General features: G+C 41.1%; 3 protein-coding genes across 3 annotated transcripts in view; 1 reads left to right on the top strand and 2 right to left on the bottom strand.

The window, feature by feature from the left end:
- Positions 1-1,201, bottom strand: part of ncf4 (neutrophil cytosolic factor 4) — a 52,191-nt gene extending 50,990 nt beyond the window's left edge. Inside the window, exon 1 of the mRNA XM_083980546.1 lies at positions 1,161-1,201. The gene's annotated coding sequence lies outside the window, so the exon portion shown is untranslated. The remainder of the gene's footprint in view (positions 1-1,160) is intronic.
- pvalb7 (parvalbumin 7) lies at positions 548-7,298 on the top strand. The gene is made up of 5 exons (XM_083980564.1): positions 548-1,258; positions 4,278-4,349; positions 4,521-4,650; positions 5,413-5,522; positions 6,549-7,298. Exons 2-5 carry the CDS (start codon positions 4,286-4,288, stop codon positions 6,572-6,574), a joined length of 330 nt encoding a protein of 109 aa, XP_083836690.1. The 5' UTR covers positions 548-1,258; positions 4,278-4,285; the 3' UTR covers positions 6,575-7,298.
- A 144-nt stretch (positions 7,299-7,442) lies between these two features.
- baiap2l2b (BAR/IMD domain containing adaptor protein 2 like 2b) lies at positions 7,443-20,591 on the bottom strand. The gene is made up of 14 exons (XM_083980532.1): positions 19,542-20,591; positions 19,251-19,326; positions 18,294-18,380; positions 16,098-16,159; positions 15,403-15,474; positions 14,707-14,796; positions 14,442-14,573; positions 14,126-14,230; positions 12,264-12,366; positions 11,677-11,884; positions 10,589-10,654; positions 9,527-9,875; positions 9,384-9,427; positions 7,443-8,543 (listed from the first exon to the last, which is right to left on the bottom strand). The coding sequence occupies exons 1-14, from the start codon at positions 19,593-19,595 to the stop codon at positions 8,468-8,470; spliced, it is 1,524 nt and encodes a 507-aa protein (XP_083836658.1). The 5' UTR covers positions 19,596-20,591; the 3' UTR covers positions 7,443-8,467.
- Between the last annotated feature and the right edge of the window lie 131 nt (positions 20,592-20,722).

Raw genomic sequence — 20,722 nt, 5'->3', positions numbered from 1 at the left:
CAAAGTTTACTGGCAAAATCTGAATATACTCCCCATGAATATATAATAAGTGTATAATCGCTATGTAAAATAAAGTTTGTTTGGTTTTCGTATTGTAATTCTTCTTTTATATACACATATAGCAAGGGTCTTGCTTTAGAGAGCGTCGCCATCTTGCACCGCCATGTTTGTACGGCAGCCCGAACGGAAAATCCAGGCAGCCAGAGAACACGTTTCGCGAGTTTCATGTTCATAAATAAACCAATGAAGAAGAAGGTGGAAGGAAAGAAGAAGTAGTAGGAAACAGCAGACATATCGTAGATATAGATCTTCACCTCATCGCTCCATGCTCCTCAGGTTCTTTTGTCCTCAGAGGCCACTGTCACTTTGCCGACGGGAGGGGTGAGTGCAAGTGAGCGAGTGAGCGCTGCAAACTAGAATCTGAACGCTAGATATCACGGTTTTACCCCCGTTTTACACACTGGACCTTTAAGACTAAAACAAAGTGCTCCACTTTCACACCCAACACAAACGAAAACTGAGCAGCAGAGCAAGGGTTGATGAATACGCAGATAAAATAAACATGATAAATTGTTGTTAGATATATCAAAATGACAATGAAAGTGTTAAAACTGTTAAAAACCAGTCGTATACAGTGGATCTAACCAAACACAGCAGTTGCATGAAAACAATGTGATGAAAGACGCTAAAAGACACACATTGTCTATTTCCCTTCTATTCGTTAAGATAGTTGTTAAACTGCTGGGACAAAATAAAGTTTCATCTGTGCTGATGTGAAGACGGAGACGGAGGTTTCATGAGGATTCACAGAATAAATCAAAACAAACAGAAATCAAAAGAACAGATGTGCGTAAAAACAAAAAAGAAAAAGAAGGAGATAAGGACTGAGGGCAGTTACGGACACACACAGACACACACAGTGGTTTTATTAATAGGCCTGTGTGTGATTCGTTAGCGCTGCAGAGAAAGTGATCACACTCCTGGGCCAGCGGCGTGTGCGTCATGTCTTGACAACACCCTCCACCACCTTTCTCAAAATAGAGAGGAGGGGTGGATGTGGTGGGGCAGCCGGGGGGGGGGGGTAAATGGGGGTAAGTGTGTGTATGTGTTTTTGGAAGCGGCTATAAAAGTGTTATTGTGTCCTTCCCTGCACATCTTACCTCCATCTCCACTCTCTCTCCTCCATCACTCCTCTTCTGTCCTCTCCTCTCCTGTCCTCTTTCTCCTCCCTGGTGTATTCATCCACCCCTTCGCTCAGGTAAGACTGAAAGAAATATTGAATGTTGTAGCAGAGAATAGTTGTTTAAAACACACACACAGAGAAAGAGAGAAAGCGACAACATCCCTCAGGCTCTTTGGTCAATGACAAGAATGAGTACGAGGCCGCTGTGAACAGAGAAATGAAACACTGTGGTTTCAGAGCTGAATGGGCGCCTCATTGAAATACACTGGTGAGTTACATAAATATTTAAACCAGAGAGGATCATGGGTATTATTAATTCAACCAGGATTATAATCATAAAAAACGGCTTGAATAACATGAATAACACTAATTACACTTAGAGTTACATTTACAGTACTTCCCAATAAACCTTGAGCTTAAAAAAATAACGTGAACACTTCCAAAGTTATCACTAGTGGAGGTCAGATCGTTCTGGTGTAACTTTATAATTGTCTTCTTTATTTATAATAAGTTTGTTTGTTTGGCTGCTGCTCTTGTATTTCTTACGTTCTCTGTGTGCTGTAGTTTGTTACCTCCTCCTTATTGGTTTTATCGACTGTAAGATGCACTGGAATAAAAGAAAAAGTAATAAATGGTGTAGAGGAGACAGCAGCCCTGACTTTAAGTACAGTAGATCATCTAATACATATGCTAAATGTTTTTTTTGTTACTATTTTGACTGTCCCCTCCATTTCTTTTTGAGGAAATGGTGCCCAGATGTTCAATGAGACTGTCTGTTTTAATAAAATATACTTTATAAATAATCCAGAGGCAGCGCCATGAGTCACTGCTGCCTGCTCTATTAGCAGAAGCTCAATCTTTAACTCTCTTTTTGCGCTAAAGGACATTATAACTTTCTGCTCTCAGACAGTGGTGACTTTACTCTTCAAAGTGTTAAACTCCTTCAGGAAAAAAAAAAAGTTGACTGGAAGTGCAGAACTGAAGCTACTTTATATTTTTCAGGGTTTAATACACAAACGTCAAGTGTTTATTTATAGCAACAGTAACAGGCAAAAGCCGACTTTCAATCTCCAGAGTCTGTCATTTGATGAATAGACGCGCTGTGATGATAAAATATAACGTCACGTCACCGTCACAGCGGCTTTATTTACCCGCTGCAGGACGAGATAGTGGAGTTACTGTGTCTGCATTGTTGGGTCTTTACATTTTAGAATACAAGGAGTGAAAAGAAACACATTCAGGGACTCTTTAGACGAAAGGCGACAGATTGAAGGTCGTCTACAAGTCTCACAGTCGTTGATTCTGTGAAACGACTTGTGTACTTTACATCAGGCTGGAGGTATGTTGTTAACCAGATGAATGCCAGCGATGGCTGAGATGCTTAATATGACGCTGCCGCTGCCTGTGAGTTTTTACCACTATGTTAACAACACTGACAGGATATCAAAACCCAGGAACGCCTCGCCAGAAACGTTTATTGTTAATGAATAGAAGGTTTAAATTACTGATACAGTAGTCGTCTAAACAACCTGAAGGCGTCAGATGTCAGTGACATAAGGACGTATATTTGTAAGACATTATCTCATGATGGAAAGAAACAGTTCGCACGTCTCAAGACATTTAGAAAAAAACTAAACTAGAATCGCTAATTGGCTTTTGCTGCCAAAAGTCAGACACATAACAGGTGGAGAGAAAGTTGAGACGGAGGAGATTAGAAAGAGAAGAATCTGATGGCTACTTATCTCACTCTCTCTTTTTCTTTTTTTTTATGTTACATTATCCTTCAGTCGGGGTCGGGGAGGGTTAAGTGTTTCATTGGGGTCAAGACAGAACAACCATCAGAGCTGCTCCTCTGGGGCTCTGGCTGTACGTCTCGTCACCGGGACACTGTGAGGCAGAGGAAACACAGAATCACCCATACACTCAGAGATATCAAACATATGGCCGCTCATCCCTCTCACACACAAAACTGATTATTCAAACATCTGTCTCGACAGCTTCACACATGTTCCCTGAGCTCTGAACATGGAGCTGGGAGCCTTCAGCTCAGGTGTGACACCTACAGGCTGCTGCAGTGAACTGCAACCACATGGTTTTTTTTACCTTTGGGGAAACATGACTTAGTTGATCTGTACTATAACACTTTGTCTTTTCTTTTTTAGCAACATCCAACTTCTTACAGATGTGGTTCAGTCTTTAAGGGATTAAATGTCTTGATATCTTGTATTAGCTGCATAATTGAGATGGGGTATACATTGGTTAACATGCAGGCAAATACTGGCAGGTCAATGGATAAAGATTCTTACAAAATGCATAACATACTGTGAAAAATAGTACAGTTACACTGTACACCATGTGTATTATGATTAATATTATGGTATTAGTGCTCATCTCTCTGTCTATTTTTAGTCAGATGTTTGCATTATTCATGAATCCAAAAAAATCTGAGATATTTTAGGAGACAAAATCATATTTTGGTGAAATAATGATAATAATTTCGATTTATATAGCGCCTTTCAAGACACTCAAGGACGCTTAACAATAACACAAGACACAAGAAAGACGCGTAACAATAACACAAGACAGGACAATAAGACAAGACAGGACAGTCGTGTCGTATGTTGATTAGAAGACATTAATACTGAACTTGCTACATATGCATCTTACTGTGTGTTGTACAACATCAGTTCTCCTCTGTATCTCCAGCACAGTGCCAGTGTCTTGCATATAAGAGCGATAGAAGAGTGATCACGATCCACTGAGGCCATCTATTGAATATCTGAGTGCATTTCTCATTCAACCAGGTCCATCAGGGTCAAAATCCTCTTAGTGCGCATCTCTGTGTGTGTCTGTGTAAACTGCAACAAAGACAGTTCCTCCCCTCCACTCCTCAAGTGTCTCTGGGCTAGAACTTTAGTTTGAACAACCAACACACTCTCAAAAACACATATATACATAACAGCAACAGCAACAGCTCCACTCTCCACTCCCACCTCTGCTTTCACCTCCTTGAAATATAATGTTCTTTCATTTCTTACCGTGTACCTTTGATGTCCTCTCTGCCTCCTCCCTCTCCTTCTCTCTCTCTCTCCAGCTGACAAAATGCCGATGACAGATCTGTTGAAAGCTGAGGAGATCAAGAAAGCTCTTGATGCCTTCGCAGCAGGTCTGTAGCCGCTGTAGAGTCAACGTGGTATAGAAATAAACAGACCTACAAATGTCCAGAAGTTACTGTAGATATATGGATACTGACAGTCGGTAAATCCACATAACAAAGTGTTACTGTAGACAAATAACTGAACTTTCTGTCTGTGCTTTTTCTGTTCTTCTTTTGAAGGGGAAACATTCGATCCTAAAAAGTTCTTTGAGATGGTGGGGATGAAGGCCATGTCAGCCGAAAACGTCAAGAAGGTCTTCCAGGTTCTGGACGTGGACGGGAGTGGATTCATAGAGGAGGAAGAGCTCAAGTGAGAGAGAGAGAGACACACACACAACAAACACCAGTCCACCACAGTGCTGTAGACTCCACAATGACTTTAAAGGGATAGCTCAACATTTTAGCAAATTGGCCCATTGCCATAATCCCTATAGTTTTAGCAGTAGGTTTGCTACCTTTGATTGTTTGCAATTGGTGCAAGCTATTTTTAGAACGGCGGAGCAGAGCCGCAAGTTGCTCAGAGCTATGCTACGGAGGGAAACAGGATTTCTTGGTTTCATCAAACTCATCAAATACACAATCCAACAACTACAAAACGCTCTGGTGGACAAGTTGTGACCTGCACATTCACCACGCTATGAGATAATAACAAAACAGGGTTGTTTTAGAGGTAAATTCATGCAAAACTGCTGATGCGTGTTTCTGTCGGGGGCAGTTTTTCAGCAAGCAGTCTCTACATTTGCCTCTAAAACAACTCTGTCTCATAATGTTCCTTTATTATCTCATAGCGTGGTGATTGTGCAGGTCACAACTTGTCCACCAGAGTGTTTTGGAGTTGTTGGATTGTGTATTTGATGAGTTTGAAGAGGGGTACCAAGAAATCCCATTAGCCTCCGAAGCGTAGCTCTGAGCAGCTCACGGCTCTGCTCCGCCGTTCTAAAAATAGCTTGCACCGACAAATAAAGGTAACGAATCTACTCCCAAAAACTATAGGGATTATGGCAATGGGCCAATTTGCCAAAATGTTGAATTATCCCTTTAACATGACCGTAACACCGTGTGCTTCTCTCAGGTTTGTACTGAAGGGCTTTTCCGAGGAAGGCAGAGATCTGACCGACGCTGAGACGAAAGCATTCCTCGAAGCAGCAGACAAAGATGGAGACGGCAAGATCGGCATCGACGGTGAGCGAACGGAACAACAGTGTGTATGGTAACTTAGAAATACTGAATAAAGAGGAGAAGGAGAAGAAGAAGGTAGAAGGTGGTTTACTGTCGGTCCACACCTCCAGACGTCCTGGATATCAGGTGATATGTGTGGGAAGTGATATTAACATTTTTATGACCTCTAGCAGGAAGAGGACACTGCTGGTGTTGCTGCTGCTATGGCCTCTGACAAATATAATCAATATAGAATCAATAAGAGAATAGGCATGCTGAAGCAAATAAGTTAAAACTATTCGATTTCAAAATAAAAGCTGGGATAAGTTTTACAGAGTCCATAGAGATCATTGTATCTGAAAACAATTATTAAACTAAATTAGTGTGGGTGTAGTAGGTTTTCAAGGGAGTTTTTAGATTTTAGACATTATGCTGCTGTATTTTTGTAGTTATCAGAAAACAAATAAAACAAAATCAACAATACATTAGTGCATCAATATACTTACTGAGTTCAGATCCAAGGTCATTTATTCTCACACTATTTGTAAATATTTAAAAATGTAGCACAAATATCATGTTTAATCTTTAACTAAATGATCTCCTCATACAGTCATGCCTGGTTTTAGTGTTTAATGTCAAACAGAAGTAAACAGTGCATCAAGTTAAAGGCGACTTTTAAATGTGTACATAAGTGATAAAGTGCAGTATTTATGAGTGTATGTTCATGATAAACAGGTCTCTCAGTGCCACACTGTGACTCGTTAATGTGTTTCTCCATCATTTTTGGCCATTTTTGGACTTGTTAAAGCAGAGAAAAGCACACATTGAATTAACAACATAAACTTAAACGGTGGCTTCAGGTGAACCAGTTCCTATACTGTGCAGCCGTCATTAATGTCATTACTTACAACATCCTGCCCTTTAGTCAAAATGTGTGCTGGGCCTTAGCGGTGCTTTGTGGAATAAAATATATCAGACTTTTTATTGGCTTTGTTAACACTTGACCGAGTTTGTCTCATAACTTGTGCACTTTTTCATTTTCTTTTGCAGAGTTTGAGGCAATGGTGCATGAGTAGGGGATAGCTGAACAACCCCGCCTCCCTCTTCTTCTTCTTCTTCCTCCTCCTCCTCCTTTTCCGTCCCTGCATTCATATTTTTGTAACTGCCACCTCCAAACTCCTCTCACCTCCCTCGGGACCCCAGGCGTCAGCACGGAGTCAGACCAGGCCTAGCTCTCTGCAAAACCACGACCAGACGGAGGCCGACAGGGAGCCACGGCGAGGAGAAACATAAAGGCATAACAGGCACCAAGTTTCATTTTTAAGTTTTTGTTTTTTTATATATATACTATATATATTTAATCGCTCATGCTGTATGGGTTTCAGAATCATTCTAAATGATTTCATGAGGATAGTTTGTGGTCTCAAAACAGGTGGTGCTAGTGCTGTAGATGGTGTAGATGTTATGAAGACTTATTAAATCTTAATTTCCTTCCTCTGTGTATTTCAGGTTGTGCATTTTGTCTGATTGGTTTTACTTCTAGATGTTCACATATCAGTGCACTTTCCTCCCACTCCTCTTTCCTCATCCACCTTCCCTCACCTCACCTCCTCCCTTCTATCCTCTCCTCCTCCACCTCCTCCTCTTCACTCCCTGCCTCCGATCAGATGATGTAGTAAATAAAATGATATGTAAGAAGAGCTGTGAAGAGAGAAAAGATCTGAGTAAGAAATGATAATAAAAAAAAATGTTGAGTAATAACTGTCTCTTTACTTATTGTAACTCACAGTGGACACAAAACATGAAACTCACAGAGCAGAGCACATAACATGTCAATCACAGAACAGTGTGTTGGGTTATTAATAACAACCAGGTGATAAACTGAGTCTTAAAGTTAAATACTGTACACTGTTGCCCATAAAGTTGGAATAATTTTGTTTTCAGACAGATTCCGCTTTTTATTCCTATTTATACACATCAGTAATCACCTTAGACCAGGTGCAATGATGTACATACTGTACTCCCATTTACCAGTTTTGAGAACAAGAATAAAACACATTGTCACAATCATTTCATGAAAAGAGGCAAAAAATATATAAATTGTATTCCAATGTTATGGGCAACAGTATATGAAGGGAATCTACTGTTAACATGTCAGATATCGAATGTATGTGACCAACCTGAATTGAACAGTGAAACAAGTCAGATTTGAAAAGACTGGATGGTTTATCTCTATGTTTAGCTCTGTCAAATAATAATGAACAATCTATGATCAAAAAAATAATGTTGTGTTTACAAATGAGCACAGCATGAGAACAAGACATGTGACAGCTTCAGAGAAAAAATAAAAAGGAAAAGTTCAACATCTGGGGAAGATTCAGGAGATTTAGATGAAAACATTGACACTATTCTCACGTCTGTGCACTGGAGCCAACAGACAGGTACAGTAGCTTAGCTTATTTTAGCTCAGCTCAGCATAAAAACTAGAAGCAGGAGGAAACAGCTTGCACTATACACAAGTAAGACAAATAAAAAAAAGGTAGAGAGAGAGCAAAGGGAGCAGTTTCCTCACATCCAGTCTTTATGCTAAGCTAACCAGCGGCTAGTTGTAACTGCGTGTTAAGCAGACAGACTTGAAAGTCGTATTGATCCCCTTATCTAACTCTCAGCCAAGGTGCGAATGAGCACATTTCTCAAAATGTCAAACTTTGATGTTTCATAAATTATTATAATTAAAACCTAAATAATGTACATAAAGTTTATGAAACAACTGTTTAAAATGATTTGGGTGTTCCACTTTACTACTATTGGTAAAACACTGTACAAAAAAAAACTTCACCAAACCTTCTTCTGCCGTCACATTTAACAAGCTGTCATTAGATTCTCCAGAAACACAACTGTACGTCCTGCCTGCACCACCTGATCTGGCAGCCTCAGTTACAACCCCGGCCGGCACGAGAGCTGATGGATCAGAGGATCCGAGGAGCAGATCTGTCATTGGTCGTCGTAGGGCGAAGCTTTACTGTGGCGAACGGGTTTGTGCCTCTGAAACGAGAGGATGACGGAAAATGTTACACAATACCTCGGGCACTCAACTGCTGCTTTTCTGTCAACACGAATAAAGCACATGCACATAAATGGACACACTCCAGGCTGGAAAACCAACACCTGACCCCGGACAGAGCACGGTTGACTCTGTTGCTGTTCAGCCTCAGAAGTCCTTTTATTTATTAATTTTTTTTTTTGTTCCAATTTGCTATTATTCATTCCTGTAAAAGTTGGTGGCCAAATTTTGAAGGCTGAAACTCACCATTGTTTTGGATTTAAGGCTCCATCTACAGTGGAACATTTCTACTAAGGATTAAATTTGTGAAAGAAAAAAAAACTGAGATACAATCCAGACAAAACAGTAATATTCTTCATAGAAATCCATAGTGACACCCACAAACCTAAAGTCTGTCCATGAAAGCCATGTCTCTGAACCTTAGACAAAATACAGTAAATTTACATTTATGCTAATTACTCAAAATGCAAGAGCAACGCTTTTGATTTTGATACTGTATGTCACCATTTCTATATCAGAACGTATTCAGTGTTTTCCTCCATACTAAAAAAAAAAACAAAGCAGAAGAATAGCTACTTAAAGTGTCCACTGAAACCCAGACAACTGCTCCAAGCACATTTCCACTGCTCTTCATCTTCCTCATAAGTGATTGATGCTCACTTGTACAGCACTGTGTTGAATTAGGATTGTTTCAGACAAAGGCTTCTCTGAAACAAGACTCACTATCAAGTCTTTTACAGTACAGTATAAAACATTTTAAAAGGCACTGGAGTAGATTTGTGATTTCTTTTTCCTGTCGACTTATACATGCTGAAAATCACCTGGGGAACAGAGGGTTTTCCGGAGCCCCGGGAGGTGATAATGCCTGAGAAAAGAGAGGATTGTCAGTGTGTGAACGAAGCCAGAGAAAGTTACTTTATATGAAATAATAATCCTTTGAGAGTTCTCATTAGTGTCACGGTACCTGGCCATCAGAGGCTGATTCCCCCTTCCTGTCAGGGAGGGGAGAGATCGGTCGAAAATCCTCAGAGCCCCTTCTCAGATTCTGACTCTGCAGAGGAGGCGGCGGCGGTGGAGGAGGCGGAGGCGGTTGTTCGTTATAGCTCTTATTAGTCTGAGCGAGCTTTATCTCACCCGACGCCGGCTCTGCCTTCTTCTCTGGAAGCGGAGACGTGGCGTAGACGTCTACGGAAGCTCTGCGGTTGGGCGTGGCCGGAGGCGGGACATCTCCGTAGGTCTTACTCTCCAGCTCGGCGTTGGTGTCGGTGGGGTCCAGCAGGTTGTTCATACTGTGGCTCCTTATTGAACCTCCACTGAGCGTCAAAGACAGGGACAGTGAATGATAATAAAGCGCTGAAAAATGTTAGACGTTCACTCTGTTGCTGAAGGTACAGCCTACACACCTGCCTGACCCAACAGGAAGTCATCAATCACAAACTCTTACCCCCTTTTTATAACATCAAATAACTAATCAAAACCAAACCAATCAGAAAAGTAACATTTATGTACGTACATCAGTGTGATAACAACTATGTAAAAGTTATCTGACATGTACTTTCATGTTGTAGTTGGCTCACAGTGATGGGAATAACAGTGTTATAAAATGACTAATGGCGCTTTTTTCCCCCCATAGTAACGAGTAATCCAAAAAGTCACTGTTATGGACAATAAAATGCGCCGTTACTTGACTCAAGAAGTCCCTTCACAAATAATACACCCGTTAAAGTATTTTACTACCGTATTACTGTTTTTGTACTAAACAAACAAGTTGGTTAGTTCCAGATAAACGGGCGGTTCCCCCAACCGTCCGTTTATCTGGAACTAACCAACTTGTTTGTCCAAGTAATTTGACATATTTGAGCATTTTATAAAGAAATAACTCAATGGTTACTTTTAGTAATTCAGTTACTAACTTACTTTTTGGGGAAAGTAACTAGTACCTATAACTAATTACTTTTTTAAGTAACGTGCCCAACACTGTCGGCCATACACGGTTACGGTTACATACATTCACAGTGATTCCTACCTTATAGCTAAAGTGTTGGAGAAATCTTCAGCAGGTGCCACGTACGCAGCAGGAAACCAGCCCTGACTGGAGGAGATGAGGAGACAGACACATGATGATGCAACAGCAACAGCAAACAAAGAAACTCAGAGTCCTTGTACCAGAGTGAACGCTGAAGTTTTCACAGTTTGATTTAATATCCACATGTGTAGAAAACTCTCAGTGAATTTTTTTTTTTCTAAATATATTTTTTTATGCTTTTTGTGCTTTTATTAGATGTTGAGAGAGACAGGAAATGGGGATGCAGAGAGAGGAGGAATGACATGCAGGAAAGGGCCGCCCGATTCAGGATTCAAACCGGGGCCGCCTGCAGTGAGGACTGCAGCCTCTACACATGGGGCGCCTGCTCAACCTAGTGCGCCACTCGATGCCCCATCTCAGTGAAACTCCATTTCTCTGCTCTGGATAATCAAACTGATATTTTATTCTGCTCTTTTGTTCTCTTGTTAAAGGGATAGTTCAACATTTTGGCAAACTGGCCCATTGCTTTAATCCCTATAGTCATAGCAGTAGGTTTGTTACCTTTAATTGTTGATGCAAGCTGATTTTAGAATGGTGGAGCAGAGCCGCGAGCTGCTCAGAGCTACGCTACGGAGGCTAATGGGATTTCTTGGTTTCCCTCATCAAACTCATCAAATACACAATCCACAGAACAGAACGTTACGGGACAGAGTTGTTTTCGAAGTAAATTCATGCAAAACCTACTCCTAAAACTATAGGGATTATGGCAATGGGCCGATTTGCCAAAATGCTGAACTATCCCTTTAAATGCAAAAAAAACTAAACAAAACAAAAAAGCCTTCACTCTCTAACAGTATTGTTTCCATTTCCATCACAGTTTCTTTTGCTGTGTATAATATTCATACGCTTATTCACCACTGTGAAGGTTCCTCCACTGTCACAGCTATAGAGAGTGGATGCAATTTCCCCTGGATGCAAGATTCAATGCCAAGTAAACACTGGAAGAAAAACTATAAATCTATGGTTCTTCCACCTGCACACCCACACACACACACACACACACACACGTAACTCTCTTCACCACCCACCGCAGGCTGCTGTCAGTGCGCCCGTACAACCAGCCATTGCGCGGCTCCTGGACCAGCACGGTGACGGTCTCTCCCCTGTTGAAAGGCAGAAGCTTGGGGTTGGACGAGGAGGGGTGAGACACCAGGGCTCTCATGGCTCTGCCTCCCCCCAGACCCAGAGACTCCCCCACTGAGCTGGATCTGGAGCGGCTGGGGAGGGGAGATGGTGCTGGAGCGTGAGAAAAAGACAGAAAGAAAAAAAAAAGGAGCAGAGCAGGATTTATAGAGTGTGAGAGAAATAAAGAAACAGAGGATTTTTCTGCTTTATAATTAATACGGCACTGAAGGAGAAATGTCACAGGTGCAGGAGGGAGAGAGATGTAGCCTAAATGAATCCATGTCCTATCATAGCACGGGCCAAAGATTAATTGAATCGTTCATTAAAGCAGAAATAACATTATGTTAATTCATAATGGGACAATGCACAGGACATTATCTAGCGGTTGTTAAATTGATCTAAAGCTGTAGAGGGAAATACATCTTCTCTTCTTCCTCTCATTATTATCACACTATATCTAGAGGAAGTGTGATGAGTACTGCACTCCCACCTCTAGAGGGCACTCTGCCCAGCGCCTGCTGCTCCCTCCTGGCCCAGGACATGTCTTCATCTCTGGCTACCGTCTGCAGCAGGGAGCTCACCGAACCTCGCAGCTGGTCAGACACACAAACACACACACACAGTTAATTAACAGTAGTGAAAATATAAGTTTCACTCGAGCTGAGTCTATAATACCATAAACAGGGTTCCTACTCTTTCCTTGAAATCCTTTTCCAGGACATTTTCAGCTGCTACAGTCTGACAGACATGTTATCACACCAAACACTAACACATCCCCCGCCCCATCATGCTTTAGAGATTACTTCTTTCCAACAGTTGTACCTTATTTTGTCCATTTAACCTGTTTGTTTCTATGTTTATTCCTCTCTCACCAACAGAAGTCTGATTTAAAGATGAGCAGTCTATGGCTCTAACTCATCTATGAAATGATCTCTTACATGCTTAGAAATTATGACAAATTTATCATAGAGCAACGCAAACATGTTGTTTTTGTTTTTAAACCACACCCACAACAGCTGTGTGCTGCTTCTCTATCTGTCACTCAGCAGAGAAAACCCTCATGCTCATGGTCCAATACTGGAAACACTCATCAACTCAAAGTTTCTAGTTTTCTCACTAGACACTTCTTTGGAAAATAAATCCTTATGGGGTCTGAAAAAACTCAAATCAAGCTCTGGTGGCTTTTGTCACAATGTGAAAAATAATTTTCCAGGACAACTCAAGTTTTTCCAGGACATTTGACTTTTTGACATGTGTTTTCCATAACTGGAAAATTGGTCAGGTTTTCCAGGATGCGCGGAAACCCTGATAACGAAGTTACTGCTGGTGCTGGATTTCACTGTTGGAAAAAAATCTGCTCACAATGTGCTACAAGCAAAACAAAAGAAAGAAACTGGCGTGCTGAATGGGTATCGGGTGCCGGACCAAAAGAGCAAAGTGATAAATGAAAAAGTCAGCACTCTCAATTCCATGTACAACACTTGGTATTCGATTGCGGCAAGCAGAGGTAAAGAAACATACGTGTTTTGGCTCGAGGCTACAAGCAAAACAAACCTGAACTCATTCATACTCATAAGTCTTTTAGCTCACCAGGTGAATCCAGTCTCACTGATCAGTTGAAGTGTTTCCAAGCAAATTTTTCACCAGTACGATAAATAGTAATGTTGTGACAGTTTGTATCAATTAAATTCAATTTATATTCCCCCACTGTACAGCCTACCCATGACACGATACATAAGTTTAGTGATGGAGCTATTCAGTAATATTATGTATTCTTCTAAATAAATATATCATGACATTCTACTGATGGGTATTTGCTTGGAAACACTTTAATTAACAGTGATTTATGCTATTAAATTAAACTTCCCACAAATGTTTTCTTCTTCTTCTTTCAACAAGATGAAGCATTTTGTACAACTGATGAAGTCTGAACCACTTGCAGGAGTCAGGAGCAACAAGAAAAACGGTGATAAAAGCTGTGACACATAAAACAGAGTTGCCGCTTCCTTAAAAAAAAACCCCCCCAGAAGATTAAGAACAAAGACCACTCTTATATAATATCCTTTTTCAATTAAAGGCCTGCCCTCTCTTCTGGAGATAATAAAAAGGCCCTTGTTCCCATTTGACATTTTCCTTTGGTCCTATTAGAGGATTTACACTCCTGTGAACACAGCAGGGTGTACAGTTCTCCATAAATCATGTCAGTGAGGCTCCGTGTGTCGACACTGGTGCAGTAAACCTGAGACACAGCAGCTTCTTTACAGGGTGTCAGCGAGTGGAATACTAATTTACTGAATTATAAAGTCCCCGTTGAATAGAGATAATTGACTAAAGCAGAGAAGGTGCCGGTACCTGTGCCTCTTGGTCCAGAGGGGTGGGAGTCCGAGGTCTGGACCCTCTGGTCTCGTTCACTTTCTCCTTCCATCCGTCGGCCTTTTGCTGGAGAGAGGCACCGGTCTGAAAACAGATGAGCAGTGAACGCCTCATTAAACCTCGGCCTGATCAGGCAGAAATAAAAGTTGACAGAAACACCTCGGTCTCACTGGGACACGTGTTTCAGTGAACGTGATCTGACACGGGAAGCATGAAGAGACGCTGGACAGCCCGGCGCTTTGGTCATGCATGGTGACTTGGCATAGTGTGTGTATGTGTGTGTGTATGTGTGCACCTTGTTTATGAGGAAGAGTAGTGACTGAGTGAGGCCACAGTGTTTCTCCGCCAAGAAGCGATACCTCCTCTCCTCCTCCTTGAGGATCTCCTGCTGGCTCTGCCTCAGGTACACCATGTACTCACTGTTCTCCTAAAACACACACACACACGGAGGAAAGCAAGCACATAAACACATGCAAAATGCCACAATGGTACAGAAAACAGTGTGTGTGTGTGTGTGTGTGTGTGTGTGTGTGTGTGTGTGTGTGTGTGTGTGTGTGTACCAGTGAGTCTCTGTAGGCTCCTCGTCTGAGCTGTTTCTCCAGAGCCTCCGCCTGGTTCCTCACCTCCAGCTCGTACACTCTGCGACTTCCCTGCAGCACAGGAAACAGATCTGATCGAAAACACTCTGAGGTGACGATTATACGTCTCTCTGAGTTTGTTCTACCCGTGACCCCAGCGTAGGATAAGTGTTATAGAAAATGAATGAAGTTGAATGATGTTTTTTACAGGCAGTTTTGCTCAAACTTGTGCATCTCTTTTTGTTTGAGCAGCACAATTACAGGCCTGTCCAGAATTTACTCACCAAAAGACCAATGGTTCATCATTTTTCTGTATCATCAGATCTTTTACTAATACATATAATAATATAGTACACAGTGAATACGTATTTTATAATTTAGACTGTTCATTTTACAGTAAAATCTTTTCATACTTCATGGCACAAACCTTATTTTACATTATTTTAATGTACATTTTGGGACAAAACATGATGTTTTTCAATAGTAAAAACAGTTATTCTTACAGTAAAATGTAGAATCAGCAGTACTAATACTCATCTACCGTAATGTAGAACGAAAATGTCTTGCAACCACAGCTGCCAGTGTTTTACCATACAACAAACAACTTTTTTCTTTTTCTGTTTTACAGTGTAACTATAAAACTCGGTCCTCAGAGTGATATAAAAAGTATAAACTCACATCGATGTATTCCTCATCCAGCTTCACATTCTTCTCCATGGCTTGCAGCACCTCGATCTGGAACCATCGGAACTGGAGCCGGGAGAAAAAACAGCGTCCCGATGATGTAGCCAAGTCATTATGGAAACTATCCCCTTGTTCAAACTGTAGTTTGCATTGTCAGGTTGATTGTTTTCTTTTTGCTAAATCTATATGCAAATGTGCCTCGTCCTCAGGCCAAGATTTTCGGTTGTTTATTCAGAGCCACGGCCCAATTAAGCAGAAGGGTTTGAGCGACGCTGTGAATTTTAAATCAGCAGTGGAAGCAGTGGACCTGATCCCTCAAAAGTATTCAAACTACTCCAAGAGGCTCGACGGCCACAAGTGAGTCTCTCAGGGGTCACACATGGATTTGAGTCAGATGTCGTCTCTGGCTAAAGACATGAGTACGTTTCTAGTAAGTTAAACATTTCCATGTCTGTGCAATGTAGCACAATATTGTCTTCTATATATTGTCATTGCTTTATATTTATGGTAAAAGTCAAAACGTCTTATTTAAGCTAAATATTATTCACTCTTGTCTTGTGTCACCACCAAAAATCAATCAAAACATAGTATAGGTATAAGATTAATCATTAAACACTGTAGAGGTCCTGTGTGTGCGTTCTGATCTGAAATAACATTGATATAAGTATTGATATTAGACGTGTGCTGACCACTCCCTCCATCTCTGCAGTGAGTCTCCGCTGTGTGTCCGATATCTGGATCAGGACGTCCCCTGTTTAAACACAGAAAATGTGGACGACAGATCAAAACACATTCAAAACGTCTTGTCACAAATGAAATATTGGGTAACCCTTTAATTTACAGGCCGCTAATTACATGATGATGTCAAGAAATAGCCTAGAAATAACAATTAATTACATAGTAATCATGTTTTTCTAAAGGCAAAAGATTACACATGTTTTCATGCTTTGAATTTTTTAGAAAAGGCCAGAATTTTTCTCCACCAAGTCCTTGTAATTGTCAATTACGATCAATTATTTCTGCGCAATTTCTACACAATCAATATTTATTTCTTGGCTATATTTTTCGACATTACGATGAAATTGACCGTTATTTCTAGGCTATTTCTAGACATTATGACGCAATTTCTTGGCTACTTCTTGAAATGATCATGTAATTAGTGGCCTGTAAATTAAATGGTTACCAAATATTGCAACAATATTTGTTATATTTAATTTGAGGTTATGCTTCTTGAAAATGTTCATGTAACAAATATACCATTCATCATTCTTTTATTCATCAAGATCAATCAGTCATTTTGTCCATTACAAAAACAAACATATTTGAGCGGGAATGTCAGTAATTTGATGTTAGTCTTTAACACACCTCAACGCTGCTCGTGTCATCTACAGATTCTTTTGATCTGACGAGCTGAACTGCTACGATAGTGGAAAGTTAGCCAAGCTCTTTATCTTACGGGAGCCTCCGGCCTCGTCCATTGTCCGGGGCTGTGGTTGAACTAATGAATTGAGTGCAGCTGAAAGACTGTCCCCATCTATAATTCAGGGGCCGTCACTCTATAGGGCTCCCGGTCACGCTGTGGCTCCCTGACCTTCTCAGTTCGCCAACCTAGCAGAACCCAAGGGTGTGTCATGGTGTGTGTGTGTGTGTGTGTGTGCTAGCACTGATGTATGAGCCCACACATTGTCAATGGGGACGCGTTAGCATATTGCTAATGACCACCAACAATGCTATCGGGCGTCCTGCCTGCTTGGGCCGGGGCGAAAGTGAAGCGAGTGGAAAATATGCACTCATGCATGCACCCAGCAGCAGTGTTGGGCACGTTACTTTTCTCCAAAAAGCAACTGAGTTAGTAACTGAATTACTACATTATAAAAGTAACTAATTACCAGGAAAATTGCTTACTTTTATTATAAAATTCTCAAATGTCAAATTACTTGGACTCGTCCCCCTAACCTCCTGTTTATCTGCAACTAACCAACTCACTCGGTATTCCTCCCTTGGGTTTTTTCCGACTAGTTGATGGACTTGGACTGGCTATATAACCTATACCTTAACGCAGTGGTTCCCAACCTTGTTTTGGCTCGTGACCCCATTTTGACATCACAAATTTCTGGCGACCTGCCATCAATCAAGATGCACCAGCTCAGATATTTTTATATGCTGCATTTTATTTGAACTCGATTTATATTCGAGAAAGTGAAAGTATAGAAAACGGCTGTCTAAGATTGTGTGGTGTTTTTAATCATAGTTTTAAAATGAATAATCATTTGTTAAAAAATACATTTTTATCAGTATTCTTTTTTATTATCAATTACTAAACATTTCAGGGGACCCCATTTGAATTCCAGGCGACCCTACATGGCGTCCCGACCCCAAGGTTGAAAAACACTGCGTTAACGGGTGAATTATTTCGATGAGACATCTTGAGTCAAGTAACGGCGCATTTTATTGTCAGTAACGGTAACAGCGTTGTAACGGAGGAAACAGTAACTGTTTTGATTACTCATTTTTGAAAAAAGTAGCACCGCTAGTGACGCCGTTATTCCCATCACTGCTCAGTAGTGTGCACACACACACACCGTATGTCAACACACTCTGGCACATAGACAAGAGAAGATGAGAAACATCAGGGAAGGATGTAATCTTAAAGTTACTGAGTGAGAGTGTGTGTGTGTGTGTGTGTGTGTGTGTGTGGTATTTCACAATCTCGGCTGCGTCAGTGTGATTGAGCTTGACATTAACTTGATGGAGCACTTGGCCGTCTCTAGAGGGCAATTCTGTTTCTGTAATGAATGCAATACATTAAGGGTGAAACCTGTAATGGAAAGACTGAGTAATCAATTTACACACAGACACACACTCTCACACACACATACACTTACCAAGAGAACGAGATGAAAGTGTGTGAAGAGCCTGGTCACCCATCTTAGCCACGGCGCCGAAATAGGCCTCGCTGCAAAATGCCAAAGCTGCAACACAAACACTCATAAAGCAGCTGCTCCTCTACATCATAAACCTGTGAGCTTCGGGGGGGAAACATCACTGCCAGTTTAAGTGCGACTTAATTGGGTCAATCAATTCTACATTTATTCATTTCATTCACACAGGCCTGGCAGCGCTGACATGTGATATGTGACTTCAGTCGAGGAATCGCCCCGTGCCAGAGGGGGATAGTTTTACCACGCCGCCTTGTTGTTGCCCTGTGACTGACGGCCTGTTGCTGCTTTATCAGGCAGAGGAGCGCATTAATGATACATGCTGCTCACCCAATTACCAACTTAACACACATGATAAAGGCCGGAGAGACGCGGACAGGAAGGATTAGCCAGGTCAGACATGCAAATACAACCGGAGAGGGGGGACGTACACAGCTCGGCCTGACGTTTGAAACACAATCAGGTCTGAATTCTGCTTCAGACGTGAACTTAATTTTGCTTCTTTTCTTTTTTTTCAATTTTGGCTCATTAGTCCACATTTCAGTTTTCTGAATGAACCGCAGTGACTTCCAGCTTGTTCACAATCACTTAGACTCTGCTTGTGCATTGAGAAAACAACCCAGGAAGAAAAAAGAAATGAGCTGGATTTTGTTACAGTAGGATAAAAAAACATCTTTTTAACATCTTGTTTCATCATTTTAGAGATATCTAATGGGAAGAAAAGATCTTACTGTAGTGCCGACACTAAAATGTGCTGTAATTATCATAAGATATTTTACAATTTAAAGGCAGCTAGTGGTGTTTTTATCAGCTAGCATCGTCTGATAACACAGATGCAAAACTACACATGACTGCAGGTGCAGGAAAATGATACACACACAGACACTTATAAAGCTCACTCACCTTGGAAAGCTTTGACATAGCTGTTTCCAAGAGCAACAAGCTTCTGGAGGCCCGGATTGAAGTGCTCCATCAGGTTCTACAATGTCACACACACAAATGCACAAAAACAGACCAACATGCCAAAAGAAAAAATATATTATTTCAGCTTTTACTTTAGAAATCTGATCTAGTCTCCGGCCAGGCCACATTTAAATACACAGTTTTTCCTCCCATCCATTCAAAATCATGTATTTTACTCAATGTGTCAACAACATGAACAGAAAACAATAGTGAACATTGGTGTAAACTCACCGTATAGACGGTTAAAGTTGATCTGTGCAGCTGGTCACTGCTGGCTCCTGACATAGTGACCAGTATAAAGGGAATGTAACTTAAAACAAAGAAAAAAAAGTCTTGAAGACTTGAACGTCAGAGGTGGATCAAACTCCTGTAAAGAGTCTGTGTTCCCATTCAAACATCAGGCAGGCAGCAAAAGTCGGACGGCCTCTGTTTCTGCTGTTGCTCCAAAAGACCAATCACACCTGTCGGATAGAAAGATGGTGGCCTCTTTCCCTCTCCCCTTCTTCTGTCATTCGTTTGTCCCTTGTCATCGGCAGTTTTCATGGAAAGAGCGAGCGAGCGAACGAGTGAGTGAGTACAGGGGGAAGAGAAAAGGGAGCAGGTGCCATCGATATGACCGGGCCAGGTGAATTATTGATTACGGGAGGAGGAGGACAGCCAGCTGCCCAACTAGCTGTGACGTATACTCACACCTGAGGGAGTACCTCGACCTCAGTGAGACAAACTGAAATGAAAAAGCTGCTTGTTAGGTTTCACATGCACTTAGATACAAAGACATGACTAAAGAAAGCTGCTCTCGGTGCTTCAAACACTTTGAGGAGATGTGTCGGAGTTGATTGAGCGAAACAGGTGCATCTTTTATGCAAGACTTAAGACTATATTCTGCAAACTTATCACGCACCCGGCACATGAAACTTATATAAGGATCATCGTCTCTGTCCGTCATATTGAACCCACATGAAAGCTGCAAACTCTAACTAGACGTCAGTCAGAAAGGAGGAGAGGGAAGTTGGAGACAGGCAGGTTGGGAAGCGATCCACATGCATTAAAGAATGACAAGGTGCAATTCAAAATTTAGTGGCTGCTTCTGATGTTTTTCTATTTTTTATTCTACTCTTGAACAAGTCAACCGGAAGCTCTTTTTCATTCTTTGCTATGTAATAGAAATCCGAGCCGACCATGTGTATTAATTTGAATGGTAACACATTTTTAATTTCACGCCTATGAATTTATATAGTTCAATTACTGACTCATTAAACACAGAACGAAAAGTGTGGAAAACATTGTTTTCTTCAACATTTTCAATTTGCTTTAGACATTTTGCTGTTAGTGGTGTGTGTGTGTGTGTGTGTTTCTGAGCTGTTTCATTGCTCTCATGTGAATTTGTTGTGATGTATTACAACAAACTTTCA

The sequence above is a fragment of the Trachurus trachurus genome (assembly GCF_905171665.1).
Source record: "Trachurus trachurus genome assembly, chromosome: 1".
NCBI classification, from domain to species: domain Eukaryota; kingdom Metazoa; phylum Chordata; class Actinopteri; order Carangiformes; family Carangidae; genus Trachurus; species Trachurus trachurus.
This window is presented reverse-complemented; position numbering and strand designations above follow the sequence as displayed.

What these genes read in the sequence shown, in the direction of transcription:
- pvalb7 (XM_083980564.1), top strand. Translation starts at nt 4,286, where the DNA reads ATGCCGATGACAGATCTGTTGAAAGCTGAGGAGATCAAGAAAGCTCTT. An exon ending in ATAGAGGAGGAAGAGCTCAA is followed by an intron (nt 4,651 to 5,412) that starts GTGAGAGAGAGA and finishes TGCTTCTCTCAG; the next exon opens with GTTTGTACTGAAGGGCTTTT. An exon ending in CGGCAAGATCGGCATCGACG is followed by an intron (nt 5,523 to 6,548) that starts GTGAGCGAACGG and finishes TTTCTTTTGCAG; the next exon opens with AGTTTGAGGCAATGGTGCAT.
- baiap2l2b (XM_083980532.1), bottom strand. Translation starts at nt 19,595, where the DNA reads ATGTCAGGAGCCAGCAGTGACCAGCTGCACAGATCAACTTTAACCGTC. An exon ending in CAACTTTAACCGTCTATACG is followed by an intron (nt 19,327 to 19,541) that starts GTGAGTTTACAC and finishes GTGACATTGTAG; the next exon opens with AACCTGATGGAGCACTTCAA. An exon ending in GAAAACCCTCTGTTCCCCAG is followed by an intron (nt 8,544 to 9,383) that starts GTGATTTTCAGC and finishes CTCTCGTTTCAG; the next exon opens with AGGCACAAACCCGTTCGCCA.